At 49.6% G+C, this 16191-nt stretch overlaps 1 protein-coding gene across 4 annotated transcripts in view; it reads right to left on the bottom strand.

Annotated features, from left to right (window-relative positions):
• Positions 1 to 13902: 13902 nt before the first annotated feature.
• The window catches only part of CDH26 (cadherin 26), a 48640-nt gene continuing 46351 nt past the window's right edge, over positions 13903 to 16191 (bottom strand). For all 4 annotated transcript variants that reach the window (XM_070589645.1, XM_070589647.1, XM_070589646.1 and 1 more), the window contains one exon: positions 13903 to 15750. In XM_070589645.1, coding sequence (XP_070445746.1) covers positions 15547 to 15750 — 204 coding nt within the window. In that variant the 3' untranslated portion in view covers positions 13903 to 15546. The remainder of the gene's footprint in view (positions 15751 to 16191) is intronic.

The following is a 16191-nucleotide window of genomic DNA, read 5'->3' as shown; positions in this document are numbered from 1 at the left end:
TAAGTTGGCGTGGGAGCCAAGATTCTGCATTTGTAACAAGCTCCTGGGTGATTCAGGTGCTGCTGGTCCACGGACCACACTTTGAGTAGCCGGGTGTTAGAGGTTCATGAATCCCACTGGAGAAGACCTCCATATAGGTCTCTCTACCCTAATGTGCCATAGTTTGCCCAGTAGTTTGATTGAATAGTTTGCCCAAAGTCGCACACGTCAAGAGAGGTGCGCAAGTCTGAAGAGGCCTCAGCAATTTCCATGGAACCTTCTGAGGAATTTCCACGTCAACCCACATATGAAGCTGCAATAAGCCAGATTGCAGCTAGCACCATGGGGCTTTGTGGCTGCTACAGGACAGCTCATCCCATTTTGCTCAGCACAGCCTTGCCGGTAGTCACAGGTGGGCCAGAAAGGAGATGTTTGCCTGCCCTGGGCAGGAAGCAAGATCGGATGGAGACCCTATCCATATAAACTCTACTCCCCACTCCCCACCTACATTGCGGCGGGGGCTTCACCTTCTTCACCCTCCCATCAAATTCAGAGCCCACCAGACTGTGAATTTCTTGCCATCTTGTCATCCCTATTCATCCCTTTTCCCCAGCACCTCACGCTGCCTGATACACATAGTAGATGCTCAATAAATATATGCTGAATGGATGAATAAATGTGCAATTTACACAATAGCACATCTTAAGTTGGTCTCCCTTTGCCATCTGGACCTTCTAGGGCTCCCCATTATGTCTTCCAGTATTTATTTGTGAGTGATTGAAGACCACCGACCGATGCCACCAATATCCTCAACACAATCTAGTTAGAAAAGTGAGCCTGTGGCTCAAAGGCGCAGGCATGGCTTTCAGAGACAAAGAAGAGAAGTGAAAGGCAGAGGTTCTCAAACTGCAGCAGGCGGGCTAAAATGCAGAGTCCTGGGGCCCTTGCCCAGACCTGCTGAATGAGCCTCTGCAGGTGGGACCCTGGTATCTGCGTTTTAACAAGCTCCCCACGAGATTGTGGCACACAGCAGTTCAGGTTCCATCCAACGTTACCATCCATCCTGCAGCCATCCTTCATCAGTGTGAATCAGCAAGGGACTTTCGTTCGCTCACCTGTCACTTCAACTCGGATGGATGAAACGCCTACCTCGTGTCGGGCAGTGTATAAGTGTGGTGGCCACAGAGGAGGGTAAGACACAGCACTTGCCCCCAAAGGGCTCACCCACAGGGGAGGGGAGGGGAGGCGATCCAGGAGGAGGTGTACTTCCCTGGTGCCACGCAAGGGGGCAGTATGAGGAACTGTGGGGGCCAGAGGAGAAACCTGACCTGGACCTGGATGCTGGCCGAGGCCATCCCAGCTGGCACCTGCAGGCTGAGAAGGAGGGAGCCAGGAAAATCTCAGCATGACTGGGATATAGGATTCCAGGCAGAGTGTGGGAGAGACAGGCTGGAGGCGCATGCCTGGAACCTGGCCTTCCAACCGAGAGCACAACAAACGAACTTGGCCCCTCCCCGCTGAACACTTACGCAACGGAGTGTGAATTGCCCGCATTCTGTGAAGAAAGGGTAAGTGCCCTGGGAAGCGCTGGCCTCTCACCCGCCCTTTAGAACATAAATGAGTATTGTCCATCTGAAGACAGTTTGCAATAAAACAGCCTTACAGTTATTGAGAGTTTGCCCATTTCCTGCTAATCCCCACGCTTGACTCCAAATCCTTGCACCCAGAATTACTAGTTAAGGGCAGTTCGTCAAAGTCAGGATGGACGGTGTGAGCAGATTTTGCTGCTGGCATTCAGAAAAACGTACCTCCCTGCCATTCAGCGAAAGTTCTTTAATCACGGTTGATTGAAGGTTACCAGCCTTGAATTATTAGTCAATGGCATTGCTGCAAAGGAGTGATTTATCGGGCGAGTAAACTTTGCAGACGGACACAGATCCTGAATTGCAAGGTATTTCGTCTGAGCTGAAATGTGCATTATTTCGACGATCTCTCTTCACAGTGGAAACAAAATCCAAAGCAGAGGCTAACATGTAGCCTTGATCTCAGATGTCCCTGTGCATTCGAGATGTTAAGACAGAAACCCAAGGCTCAGTAGAGTCCCCAGATTTGCTGGTTCACCCACGCCCTAGAGAGCTCCCTGGCAGCAGGCCTCGCATCTTGGAGCAGCCCCCTGTTGTGGACCTCCTCCTGGAAAGAAGCATGCTTCCAGCCATAACTCAGTCACCCTTCACTAAGGCCCCATCCTGAAACACCAGCCGGGGCCAGCACCGCACACTGTCCCAGGGGGTCCTGGCTGCCACCTCCTCGATTCACTTGCTTGACAGCAAATTTCATTGGTTTCAAGGGAAAAGAATGTGCTGCTTTGTCACTTGCCACACTGGAGAAGACACATCCTCCTCTTCTTCCCTCACAGGGTCCCTGGTTGAGCCTCAGATCCTCTGAAGGGCAAGCTCTTGCGGGCCCGTGGGAGACACCATGCTCCCTCCTGCCACGCTGGTCCCTCTGCCTGGGGTGCTGCCTCCCTCCACTTCACCATTCAGCTCAAGCATCACTTGCTGGGGCTGCTCCAACCCCAGACGAGTCAAACCCCCATGACACCCTTTCCTCTCATCACAAACCTCCCTTCTGCGGCAGAGAACGTAGTCCTGGTTGCATTTGTGGGTGCAACTGTGTGTGATTATGTGCTGAATTCCCATCTCTCTCCTCAAGTCTATATGCTCCACTAGGACAGAGGTCATTGGTTTTGCTCCCATTGATATCCTGGGTACCCAGTGTTGGGGTTTTAGTGGCTTACTAGGAACCAGCAGAGATTAGAACCAACTAAGAGAGTGAGAGGCCTGGGGGAGGCGTGCATGGGTGGGGAGCAAGGTGTCAGCTTTATTACTACAAAGAAGGAGGCTGCCATGGGTATGCCACCCAGTGGGCTCACCAGCCATCCCTGCTCCCAATACCACCTGCAGTCTGGACCCTGGGCAGCCCACCCAAGGCCAAGTTTGAGTCTGCTTGTCCAGGCCTGATGCCTCCTGGGTGGAGAGGAGAGAAAAGAGACTGCCCAGGGCTCCAGGCTTTCGACTAAGAGCAACTACGGGCCAACTGTAGCCACTCAGATCATTCTTTCCACTGGGAGGTGTGGGCAAGGCATGAGCAAGAGGCAAGAGGTACCAAATTAGTAGTGGTCTCCCTTATGGAGAAGAGAGGAGTTGGGGAAAAGTGCCCCCCAAGACCCAGCACAGGGCCTGGCACAGAGCAAAGGTGATGGACGGATGGATGGATGGTTGGATGGATGGATGGATGGATGGATGGATGAGTGAGTGAATGACACAGGAGAGGACAGGAGAAAAGGATGCAGCACTCAGCAGATACAGCACAGGAAAAGTCAAGGATGGAGAACAGCCCCTCCTGTACTGGGAACCACAAGGAACTGGACTGTGACCTTTAAACAGGTTCTGAGGAGTCAGCTGGGGAGGAATCTCTCAGGGCCCTACAGGTCACGTCTGAGACTCTGGGCCTGTCAAACCTAAATCATACTCTTTCCCTTCTCTACCTAAAACCTTCAAGTGGTTTTTCATGCCCTGAGAATAAACTCCCGACTCCCGCCAAGAGATGTCGGCCCCCACCAGCCTCCCCATTTCCCTCCACCCTCTCCCCTAGCCATTCCCCTCCAGCCTCCTGGGCCTCCCTTCCAGTCTGTTCTTTGAGCCAGTCTAGCCCTTTCTCCACCAAGCCTCACTGCTGCTCCTCTACCTGGGAGGCCCCATCCCCCAGCTGATTCCCATGCATCCCTCAGTCCCAGCTCAACATCACCCCTCGACCTGCACGGACCGCTCCCCTCTCCTTGCCATAGAACTCCCACACACAAGCAGCTTGTGTGTCTGTGCGTGTTTGCCATCTCTGCCCCTTAGACCTTGAGCCCTTGAGTGCAAGAATGTCCGTGCTCCGCCCAGGGAGCCAGACAGAGCCGTGCATGGAGAAGGCTCATCACTGCCGGTCAATGAATGGGAACCCCAAAGATACAACAGAGCAGGCCACTGGGGAGACACAGCCAAGTGTCTGCCACGGGGAGCGGTGAGCACTGAGAGCCCAGAGGACCAGAGCCCACATGTGACACAGGGAAGAAAAGAAGGCTTCATGGATGATGGCCATCAGGATGGCCACGGAGCCTGGATGAAGTGTCCAGAGGTAGGAGTGGGTGACAGGACTCCAGAAGGAGGGAACAGCATGAGCAAAGGCCTAGAGGGTGGGCCAGGGAAGTGATGGGGTACCGACCTGTAACTTGGAGTTAGTGGAGCTTCCGGCTGGAAAGGGAAGCAGGGTCAGGATTTGGAGGCCTTTGAATGGAAATCCACAGGCCCTGGGGAGCCAAGGAAGGCTTTGATGCAGGGAGTGTGTGATGGGGACTTCCTGGGGATGTTAGTACCTGATGGATCAGAGGCACTGGAAGCAAGGAGATTTGTCAGGAGTCAGAGAGGAATGTGGCAGGAAGGACAGGGTCTGGGGAGATGATGCTGACATTCAACATGACGTGGCAGCTTCAAGTCTGGAGAGAGAAGGAAGAAGCAGAAGTGATGGTGACCAAGGATCAGATAATGACTGTCTTGGTCTGTCCTGGCTGCTATAACAAAATATCATAAACTAGGTGGCTTGTCAACAACAGAAATTTCTTTCTTACAGTTTTGGAGGCTGGAAGTCCAAGATCAAAGCGCCAGCAGATTCAATGTCTCTGGCATGATACTGGTGCCTGAAATGCTGCCACTATTCTTGTTACAGTGTAAGGTCTTTGTGGGAGTCATTAACACTTTAGTGTGAAATAGAATTTTCAAAAGTATTTCTAAGACGTGGCTGCTGAGAGTAAATTTTAATGGACTTGGAAGTTGGATGGAAGCTTGTTGGGGCCCTATGCACAACAGTAAACACTCGGGAGAGAGGAATGGGAGGAAGCTGCCTACAGTACTCAAATCTCACTATGTGGGAAACCAGCTTTGTGGTTCTTCTAAGAGGTCGCACAGCCAGGCAGGGGTTGAGAGCTTCTGGAAGACCCATCTGTCTGCAGTATTGAAGTCACAAAAAGGCAGCCTGCTCCAGGGATGCAGATCCCTGATCATTCAAACTGGAGTGACTAGAGGTCAGAAGAGGCTGGTCAGCCTCCCCAGGGATGGCTCCGCAGCACACAGCTGAGCCACACGTACCAGAGACTGAGACAAGCCCCCAGCCCAGGCCTTCCCGCGAGAGACCACTCGCCATCTGGAGCCCCTTGCCTGGACCACCTCGGCCCTGACTGATAGAACAGCAGTTCTCGGGGGCTGTGTGAAAGGAAGCGAAGGCGTCCTGTCCTCTCTCTGGGCTGTGGTTCTCAGCCTTCCCGAACATCGGAACCCTGAGAAGGGCTTGCTAAATCACGGAGTGCTGGTCCACACCCCGCGGTTTCGGATTCTGTCGACCTGGGGCAGGGCCTGAGAATATGCACTTTAGCTTGCCCCCCGGTGAACTGATGCTGCAGGACCGGGGCACCCCATTTTGAGAACCGCTGCTCTAGTCTGAGTCGGAGGCTTCTGGTCCAGGACAAAGGGCCGCAGGAGCCCTGACTAACACCCCACAGGGGATCAAAAGTGTGGCTTCTATTTCAGCCTCAGGATCCTGGCCAAATCCTACCCTGAAAAATAACCAATCCTGGGATCACAACCTGGCCTTTTTCATTGTGACCAGAGAACGGGTGAAGGAGCTCTCAGTCCACTGAACGAGGGCTGCCTGCGGGCCCAGCCCCGGGAGCATGAGTCCAGGCAGGGGAGCAGAGTGTCCGAGGAGCCCGGGGCCAAATTCCCACTCTCCCCTGACCGGCTGTGTGAGTGTGAACAGCCCTTGGTACCCCTGAGCCTCAGGGTCCTCGTGGGGAGAAGCGAGGCAGCGACGGCCTTGCCGGGGGCACTTGCCATAAGGATGAAAGAAGACGGTGCGTGGAGAAGCCCGGCAGGCATGTGGTGTGAACAGCACTATTAAAGAGGTACCTGACCCCGCTCTGAATCTAGCAACATCATGCCTACTTGAAGGACGGGACTCGTGCATGTAAATTAGTCCTGCGTTTCTGTCTGATTTCTCAGAGTCAAGCACTCGCTTTGTTCATGGTTTTGGCTTTAACCAACCCCTCACCACCAGGCTGATCGGAAAGAAGAGTGGGGCAGAATTTCTGCCAGCAGCCCCCTCCCCATAGGAAGTGATTTATTTCCTGCCCGGAGCTGTCCCAGAAGCAGGGACAGGAAAGCAGGATGCTGGCCTCCAAGGTTTTTTGAGTTCTTCTTGTGACTTGCAGTGATTTTAAACGGAGTCGCCCAGAGACGGTGCTGGCGCATCCTGAAGCTTCATCTGGGGGAGGCCCTGCTTCTCCATCCCTGGTGCTCCATCGCTAACCGACCCAGCACACACTCCCTGCTGAGACAGTGGAACCCAGAAGGCCTTGGCTGCACAGCTCTGAAATCTCCTAAGCAAAGGATCTGAAAGTGGCATTTCATTTGAGCCTGAACATTAAGGACATCCTGGCGGAAGCTCAGATCTGTGAGTGTCCTGGGGCTGGCTGACCTTTGCAGCCAGGCGGCCTGCCGGGTGCCCATACCTATTACCATCAGCTCCCACCAAGGCTGCCTCTGGCAAGCAGTTTTCTAAATGTAAGCCCTAGGCCCATGACCAAGGTATTTTTAGACACTCTCCGTGGTGGCCACAGCTCTGAGGCTATGAGCAGGGACTTCGGGACAGGGCCAGAGAACATTCTTGAACTGTGGGCCCCTACTCTGGGCTGGGCTGGTTCCCACTGCTAATTTAGAACTTGCATGGCTTCCCCCATGACCCTTCCCCCAGAAGGCAGAGCTCTTCCCGACCAGCCCATGGACAGAATTTGGCCCCGCACTTCCTCACATTTGCAGCACGTTTTCTTTTCTCCGTTAACAACAGCAGAGGGACACCACTGCCTCCACTCGAAACAGTGTTGCTTCATAGACAAACGGAGCCATTCACACGCAGACAAACTTAAAGAGCAGAGCTTCCAGACTGGAACGGACAGAGACACCCTGGTCCAGGGTTCCAGAATCTTCAGCCCCCTGGGCTATCCAGTTTCCCCATTTTTACAGTTCCTTTCATGCTCTGAAATGTCATTTATGTGGATTCAGGTTCTTAACTTGTGGATTTACGATCGCTGTATCCTAAGAAATACCATATAATAGTCACGGGCTTGACATGCTAGTTATATTTTTTCTAATATACTTTAAAGGAAATTCTATTAGAATTTGTACAAGAGAGGGGGCCAGCCTGGTGGTGTAGTGGTTAAGTTTCACGTGCTCCACTTCAGCTGACTGGAGTTCATGGGTTCAGATCCTGGGCACAGACCCACACACGCTCATCAAGCTGTGCCGTGGCGGTGTCCCACGTACAAAATAGAGGAAGATTGGCACAGAGGTTAGCTCAGTAACAATCTTCCTCACCAAAAATATAGATATATAGTAGAAGAGAGAAAAAGAAACTCTTCTGTGTGCCTTTGTTAAGCAGTGAGGAAACCAGTGGAGGGAAAGTCACACTTTAGAAATATCAATAAACTGCAGTCCCCATGGTTCACAGAGGAAAAGTTATTGCCGGGCCTTTGCACTTTACTTCTTCTGCCGTGTTCTCTCTCTCTCGTTCTCTCTCTCTCTCTCTCTCTCTCTCTCTCATACACACACACACACACACACATACTGTCCCGACTCCACTTGCTCTGGTTCCTCCCCTCCCCTCACAGCCTTCCTGTGGGACCACCTATCATCAGGCCTCACATCACTCATTCACTCAGTGAGCACTTATGAGCACCCACACTGTTCCAGACACTGTTCTAGGTACTGGAGGTGCCCTGTCAAAGACAATAGGCAGCGCCCTCCGGAAGCTTATATTCTTGCTAAGCAGAGCATATTAGTTTTCTATTGCTGCCATACAAATTACCACAAATAGCAACTTAAAAACAACACAGATTTAACCCAAGAGTTCCCATAGGTCGGAAGTCTGGGCACGGTGTTGCTCAGCTGGGTCCCTGCTCTGAGTCTCAGTTAAGGCCAAAGTCAAGGTGTCAGCTGGGCTGTGTTCCTTTCTGGAGGTTCTGGGGAAGAACCCACTTCCAAGCTCCTTCAGGTCATTGGCCGACTTCAGTTCCTTGGGGCTGCAGGACTGAGGTTCTTGTCTCCTCGCTGGCTGTCAGCTGGGGGAACATCCTCAGGGTGTGGAGGCCCCCCACGGTCTGTGTCTCCCGGCCCCGTCAAAGCAGGAGTGGCGGGTGGAGCGCTTCCCGCTCTTCTCACGCTTCTCACGCTCCAGGTCTCTCTGAGGCCCCTTCCGCCTCAGCTCTCCTCTGCTTCCTTCTCTTCCACCATCCTCTCTGACCCCAGCGGGAGAACATCCTCTGCTTTCAAGGGCTCCTGCGATTACACTGGGCCCTTCCACGTGATCCGGGTCAAGCTCTCTGTCTTGAAGTCAGCCGATTATTAACCTTGATTTCATCAAAAGTCCCTTCACAGTCAGGCCAGATTAGAGTTCGACGGAGTAAATAGGGATCAGGAATTTTGAGGGACATTTTTAGAATTCTGCCATCCACAGGGAAATAAATAATAAACCCCAGGGCACCAAGAGACTCCTGGAAGACGGGGTGAGGCAGCAGTTACTTTGTGGGGCTTTACCTCCAGGTTCTGTATCAGAGTGGACTCTCGTTTGGGCCCTGTCCCACTCCAGTCCTGTGCCTGGCTCTGGCCTCTGCTAACACTAAAGTTTCCGCACAGATTTCCTGCTAAACATAGAGTTTACACTATGGGTTCACTTTGCTAGGTTGTGAGCATTCGACACACTGTTCTGTCCGCTCCAGGTTTGTTTTGATCAGGGTGAGCGACTCCTGCCTAACTCTCTTTATTCTATTTCCAGCCCCCTGGAAGCAATGGCTCAAGAGTACTTGGACCAAAGGCCACATCAACCCAGAGCAAATGTGAGCAGGCCAGGTGCTCGAGAGAGTGGCAGCCCTGGCCAGGGTTTGCTCTCTGAATGCACATTTTACTCCACTGCTTAATATTACTTCTCTCAGCCCATCTGAGAGAGGAAGTTTTTTTAAAAGAAGTCGTTTGCTTCTTGGCATTGGGACAGTATTTCAGAGTGGGTCTGAGGGGGTCTATGGCACGGTTTCTCGACCTTGGCGCTGGTGACACTCTGGACTGGACCGTTCTCTACTGTGGGGACCGTCCTGTGCACTGCAGGATGGTTAGCAGCGCCCCTGGCCTCTACCCACTCCGTGCCAGGAACACCCTCCTCCGAGTCGTAACAGTCAAAACGTCTCCAGACATTGGCCAGTGTCCTTGGGGTCAAAGCCACTCTGGCTGGAGGCACTGGCCTGCGGAACAAGCCTGAAATATAGGCTCCTGGAGCTCTCCGTCGATGCCAACTTCAAGTTCACTAAATGGGGCTTCTCCCCACAGGGACCGGGAAATAGAGAGTGAATGGGAATGCCGGAGGTGGTTCACTACGACAACGTGGGTGAGAGTAACAACAAAGTGATTCCTCCTTCTCTTCCCTCAATTAGTTAACCATTCAGTTAAAATGGAGACTGCCGTCTCTGGAGACCGTGGAATCGTGGTTCTCAGCGATGCCATTCTAAAACCTGGGGACGGGCCAGCGACCTTCCCTAGCAAAGGCCTCCTTAGGACATTCAGGTTTACGTATGGATTTTCCCAGTCGCCTAACATAACATCCTGGAGAAACACCTCTTAGTTAAAACCAAGACCCTGGGAACACCACCTTGCCGGGTGTGTGCACTCATTCAGCCACAGAATCCAAAGGCGCTGCTTTTAAAATCCAAGGCAACAAGCAGAGAATGAAGCTCGTGGTTTTCAATGGACGTACTGGGGCCTCTGCCAGCCAATGAGCACCGTCGGCTCAGCTGGCACAGCTGTGCGGGGATGCCCACGGCTCAAACGTCTCATGGGTCCCCTCCGGAACTGCCTCTAACCCAGGTCTGAGCCCCGCTCTCCACTTTCACACCTACTCCCAGCACAAAAGGGTATCACTGAGGCTGGTCACTCTCCCGATTACCCAGCAAGATCCTGAATTTCTGTGGCAGTTTCCAAAAACCAAATCTGACCTCAATAGGATAATGTGTGCCAGAGAAAAGAATATTTAAAAGGATCTGCCACAGGGTAGTGACAGCCATTTGTGAAAAAAATTTTAGAAATATATTAAGCAATAATGCAGCATGGTGTAAGTACATAATATTCATTGTACAAATATTTGTTTGAACGTAATGGAAGAAATCCGTTCAATGAGTAAAATTAACTAACCAAGGTAACTACTCTGAAGCATTTATCTTCCAATTTTTTTGTATTTATTGGGTTTTTTTTGCTAACGAAGATTAGCCCTGAGCTAACATCTGTGCCAATCTTCCTCCACTTTATGTGTGGGTCACCCCCACAGCACAGCTGACGAGTGGTGGAGGTCCAAGCCCAGGATGCAAACTCACAAACCCGGGCCGCCAAAGCAGAACATGCCAAACTTAACCACTATGCTACAGGGCCGGCTCCAATTGTTTTTTTTTTAAGTCACATATTCGGGTTAATTAGTACTAACTTTGGCTGTGAATGACAGAACACAAATCCCCAATGCACAGTGACTTAGGCTTATTTTTTCTCCCTTGTGAAAGAGCGGTGATCCAGACTCTCATGGCCTGCCAGTGTGAGGGACAGGCTCCTCCTAACACATTGCTCCACGCGGGAGCCTCCATTCCCAAGGTTGCCTTTACATCCACGTCCCCGCCTGCAGGGAGAGGAACAGGGATGGAGGCAGGCGTCCCTGCGTCCTTAAGGACACCTCTGCTTCTGCAATGTAAGTCCCATGGGCCAGAACTTAGTCACCTGGTCACACCCAGTTCAAGGAAGGCTGGGAAAGGGAGTTCTCATCTGGGGAAGACATAGCCCAGCCCAAACTCAGGGATTCTATGTCTGAGGAAGAAAGAAAGAAGGGACAATGGGGGCCGGGGAGATAGTAGTCTCTGCTACCGTCCACCCTTTGGAAACCATCATATCTGTGCACATCCTTCTTCCCACACACGGAACTGCTGCCTCCTCCCTACACGGATACAAATGCAAAGCCCAGCCCATCACTGAATCTGGCTCAAAATCCAGGATCCCAGAATAAAGCACAGTCCTCTCCCTCAGATATGGATGAGGCTTTTCATGGTTTGACAAGGTACAAACTAAATAATAAGGTCCTGGTTCCCAACACACCCAGCATAAGGCAGATGAGTAAGAACAGGATGCCTGCAACAAAATCTCCCATTTGGAAAAAAGTAAACTGATAAACACAACCATCATTGGTCCATACACACGAACAGATCCTGGGAGGCAGGACCAGGGAAGACCCTCTGCAGCATCACCCACCACGGCCCCGACCTTGCATCCTTGCTCCGGTCTCCCCGCCACACCGGACCGAGGTGCGTATCAAAGGTGCGTCCTTCCTGGCGGCTGCAGGGTTTCACAGTTTGCTTCTCGGTTTTCAGGTTGGTGGTTCCAGGGATTGCTTTGGGGTTGAACAATCCCGGGCTTTTGCACCCCAGGTGGTGACTTCTTTGGCAAAGCGTTTCTTTCAAACATGGAAAGACTTCTCATATATCTATTTCCAGTCAGCTCCATCTGTCAAGGCACAGTTTACAGTCCTGAAGAGTCTGACCCTTGCTTGTTGGCCTCCACGCTCAGCTGAGGCCGCCAGTCTCTCAGCATGACGGCGCCCATCCACCTCGAGCCGTCTAAGCAATGAGCTCGAGTGGAAGGTGGCATTGTTCAAAAGACTTTTGCCACATCGTTCACAAATTGGTCAGACAGGACACTAGTTTTATTTTCTGAGTGTGCTGCTTTGCACAAAAACATTCCAGTGACTGATGTCATTTGAGAGACACAGCAGGTGCTTTTTTCTACCCTGCAAGGCTCCAAATTACCAAGCTCTTGGTCAACTTAGATCGGAGACTGCAGGCAGAGAGGGCCTCCATCAGCAGAGCTGCGTTCCCTTTCATTCCCGCTCCTACGCCGGCCAGCAGTAGCCTAAGTCCCTCTCTCTCGTGGGACTTTGCTAAAAGCGAGAAACAGCTCATGCGTTTCTATATTATAAATTTCTCCTATCATTTCCTACTTCAATCCTAGTTCAGAACATGGGCTGTTTTTCAAAACACAACAGGGGACACTTGTTATCAAGTGCTTTGTTTCTGCACAATAAGGGTCCCCAGTCCTCAGCCCACAGTGTCTGAGTGCCAGCCTCCCGACCACGTCCACTGAGTCAGTGCCACAGGTTTGAGTTCAGCCACTTGCACCTCACTTCTCTATTTTGTATCATTTAAGATTAAACGTCCCCAAGAGAGACAGAAAATTCAAAATAGCACTGGCTTAAGCAAAACATATTTAATTTCCCTCATTTTGAGCCCAGAGTAAGGTGGTTCATGGACGAGCCCAGTGGGGCTCCCTGATGTCAGAGACCTACACCCCTTCTATCCTGTTGATGCACCATGCATCAGCTCTAACGGCAAGGTCCAGGATGGCTGCCCCAGTGCCAGCCATTATATTCTCATTCCGGGCAGTTGAAGAAGAAGAGGGGGAAGACACAGACACATCTCCACCCTTCAAGGACACTTCCTCGAAGGAAATTGCCTTCCATTGGTCAGAAGTTAGTCACGTGGCAATACCTGGCTACAAGGGAGGATGGGAAATGTCACTCCCATTCTGGATGGCTGAACATTCAGGATTCTTTTACTGAGGAAGAAGAAGTAACAGATGTTGAGGCAACTAACGGTGGCTGCAGCCTCACACGTGTCAGACCTCAGACCAGCATCCGTGTGCCGGGGAAAGTGAAGGGACTGGGTCTGTCCTGTTTTTATAGCTCCAGAGTTCTTAACTCTCCTCCTCCTTCCTCACAGCAGATTTGTTTGGCCTCTGACACATTTCAGAGCAGACAATGACCAGACAAGGTCTGGAGTCTTCTGCCCAAGTGCCACCTTTGAGGGGACTGCTGCTATACCTACTTCACAGGGACATAAAATGAGGTTTGCCGGGTCAGTGTTTCATTTGGGTTTTAACAACTGAGGTAGCTTCTGTGTTCAGGAAATCATAAAAGTAAGGAGAACGAACACCTCTGATGAAGAGCTCCATAAAACCAACGTGATTGTTAATGCAAATGGAAAACCAAAATTGATGAAATGCAAAATAAATATTTCACTTACGAGACTGCTGCTGTCTTTGGACTGCTAAGTAATTTGGAGGCTAGTGTTCTTAAAAATATCATCTTTTCCCTGAAAATATGTACTGTTTCTGTTTATTGCCTTCTTCATTGCCATTAATAAGACTTGGTTTAGGTCACGTGTATACGTAAATACTGCTGGGGGCCAACATTTTCACCAAAGCCTCCTGATGCTGACTTTTCCAGTGGAAATCTTTCTAAGCATGTGGATAGACTTGAGAATGAACTTGTCGGGAGAGCCAGCCAACGTGCAGGAATGTCGGGGAAGAGCTAACACACCACACGGAGCAGCATCTGAGGGAAACGGCTGACACATCCTCCGCCAGGTGCGCTTCATAAACAGGGCTATTTTCTCTACCGGACACTAAACCCTTAAGGCCCGAGACCTATGAAAATGGTCATGGTCTGAAAAAGGGATAGATTGGCTTCAAAATGCACAAAGGAAACAGCAAAATCAAAATTAATAAATGCTTAATTAAGTATCTACAAAATGTAACATTTTGTTCTCCTCATTAATTGTTAAATTTGGCGTTCATGAATTTTTCATGAATATTTTATTACTTTTGAAAACAATTAGTTGGAGAGAGTCTCATAACGCAAGAATTCACAAATTTGCACAACTGCCGAGATTTCATAACCAGCAGTCAACAAAACAAGTTACCCGTAGCCAAAATAAGTTTATTTAAAATCTTTCGAAATTTGTACGGCAACACCTTTGTATGGATACATCTTCGTGTGTTTGATACAATGTGGAGTTTCCAAAAAGAATGCTTTAAACAAGAGGTCAGCATACTTTTCCTGTAAAGGGCCAGGAAGTGGATACGTCGTGACTACTCAGCTCAGCGTGGCAGCACAAAGCAGGCAGACAGCACATCAACAATATGCAAGGGAGGCTGTGTGCCAATAAAACTTTATTTACAAAAACAGCAGGTGGGCCAGAGCTGCCCCACCGCCGTGGTTTTCTGACCCTTGCCTCAGAGCCAGGAAGGTCTAATGACCACCCACTTATTCCTGCCAACTATTCAGACTCAAAATGTATTCTTTTCTAAACAATTACTTTTATCCAGAATTACCCAGAATGTCCTAGACTCTCCTCTGACTCATTCCAGCATCGGCACAGCTGTTCTGCATGTTCGCGTGTCAGATTGACGCTTTCAATGCTTTGAGGATGGATTTTCTTCTTTTTCAGTTACCCAAAGCACTGGATGAGGAGTGAAGTAACTATGGACAAACACTTGAGATCTCTTTACAGTAAACATGTGAACAGCTTCTTCAGAAGGAAGAGGGAAGTTTGAAGGCATGAGTCTGCAGAAACTTTCTGTTCAATACAGTACTTCACTGATTTGACAGCAAACGTGTGCCTCTCCTCATTTATCCTAGGGCGCGAGAGGGCGCTCACGAAAGCTGTGCTCACTCGGACACACACTTAGATATCAAATATATACATGAAAGTGTCCTGGTACCACTTAAACTTTTGCTTCATCAGTCCCTTTCTATTACTCAGACAAGAAGACTATTGCTAGGGCACATGTCCTACTAGTTCAATTTTTTAAAGATTCTTAAAAGAAACTATCCTTCCTCCACACTTAAACCAGCAGGAAGTGGACAAGTAAAAAATTAACAAAGTTTGTGGTTTTGTTTAAAGATAAAGTCTAATTGGAATTTCTCCATTCAAAGGCTGCTGAATTCTTTTACTTACGTAACACATGCAAGTTAAATTATGTCTGTTCATTTTTTTAAGAACGTGCTGCTTATAAAGTTTTAAGCAAAATCATTTATCTCATGATAATATATTTTATCTACTCAAAAAATGAAAAGAGATCAATATTTATTTTTTAAAAAATCACTAAAAATACTGGTCACAAATGGTTTAGAAAACTTTTCCCTATTTTTTTCACTTAAACTGAAGCAGAATCATAATTACAGAAATGTAAATATCACTAAAAAAATCTATTTTCGTTTTCCCCCAGTATTCCCTGTTGTTGCCAAATTGCTGGGTAATCTATGGATTATGGTTTCATTTACCCTCAGACCTGGGCTTCTAAGGGAAGCAAGAATTACACAATTAAATTCACGTTTCTCTAGAAAATGTGACCAATCAAATTTTTTAAAAGTGTAACCTGCTGTGTTGCTTTGGTTCAAGATGCCTGGTCTGAGAATATCAAAGCTTTTAATCCAGACTCCTAGTAGGTTTATCTGCATCCTAGGATTAGGAAGTAATTTTTTAAGAAAGAAGAAAAATAAAACTTGAATAGTGATTCCCCTCCATGAATTACTCCACTTGTCCCAAGTATGCACTTTTTAGGAAGGAACGCCTGACTCTGAATATATTTCTTCAAGTGGAACAGCCTTTGAACCCAAATAGTCCAACAAGTCAGGCGGCAGGTCCTGCTCCGAGAAGGCGAGAGAACTGAGGGTTTCAGCTCTTTCACATGGCCCCTCCTCGGTGTAGACCTTAGGCAGGTAACCAGTGTCATCATCCAGCACGTCAACGCCACAGAGCTTCTGGAGAAAAGGCAGGGAAAGAAGAGGTAAATGCCAGGTTCTTTCAAACACAGTTTTCTCCGGGTTCCGTTTGAGGGTCGCCTCAATGTGATATTAATGACTGGCAGGCCCTTCGTCCCTGGCTGTTGCAGAAGTTTCTACAGACTCAGAAATGGCAGCCCAGCAGAGGGGAAAGATACTTCCTTCATGCTTTCAGCTGATTTCTGGGAGGAAACTAGGACAATTGTGATGGTACGTGTCTAGGTGGCATGACAGGAACCCCTTAAGAGGATGCCCACCCCCTCCTGTCTTAGCTTCTTACAGATTCATTCTTTGGGGTTAACCCTCCACCACCTGTGCCCTGATACCTCCCCTCCTGGCCCTTACACCTGCTGTCCCCTTCTTGAGTGACTGTCCCCAACTGCCAACCTCCACTCAACAAACTCCAGCTCATCCTTCTGG

The sequence above is a fragment of the Equus przewalskii genome, chromosome 21 (genome assembly GCF_037783145.1).
Source record: "Equus przewalskii isolate Varuska chromosome 21, EquPr2, whole genome shotgun sequence".
Classification (NCBI taxonomy): Eukaryota; Metazoa; Chordata; class Mammalia; order Perissodactyla; family Equidae; genus Equus; species Equus przewalskii.
The sequence above is the reverse complement of the archived record's forward strand: the minus strand, read 5'-3'. Positions and strand labels throughout refer to the sequence as shown.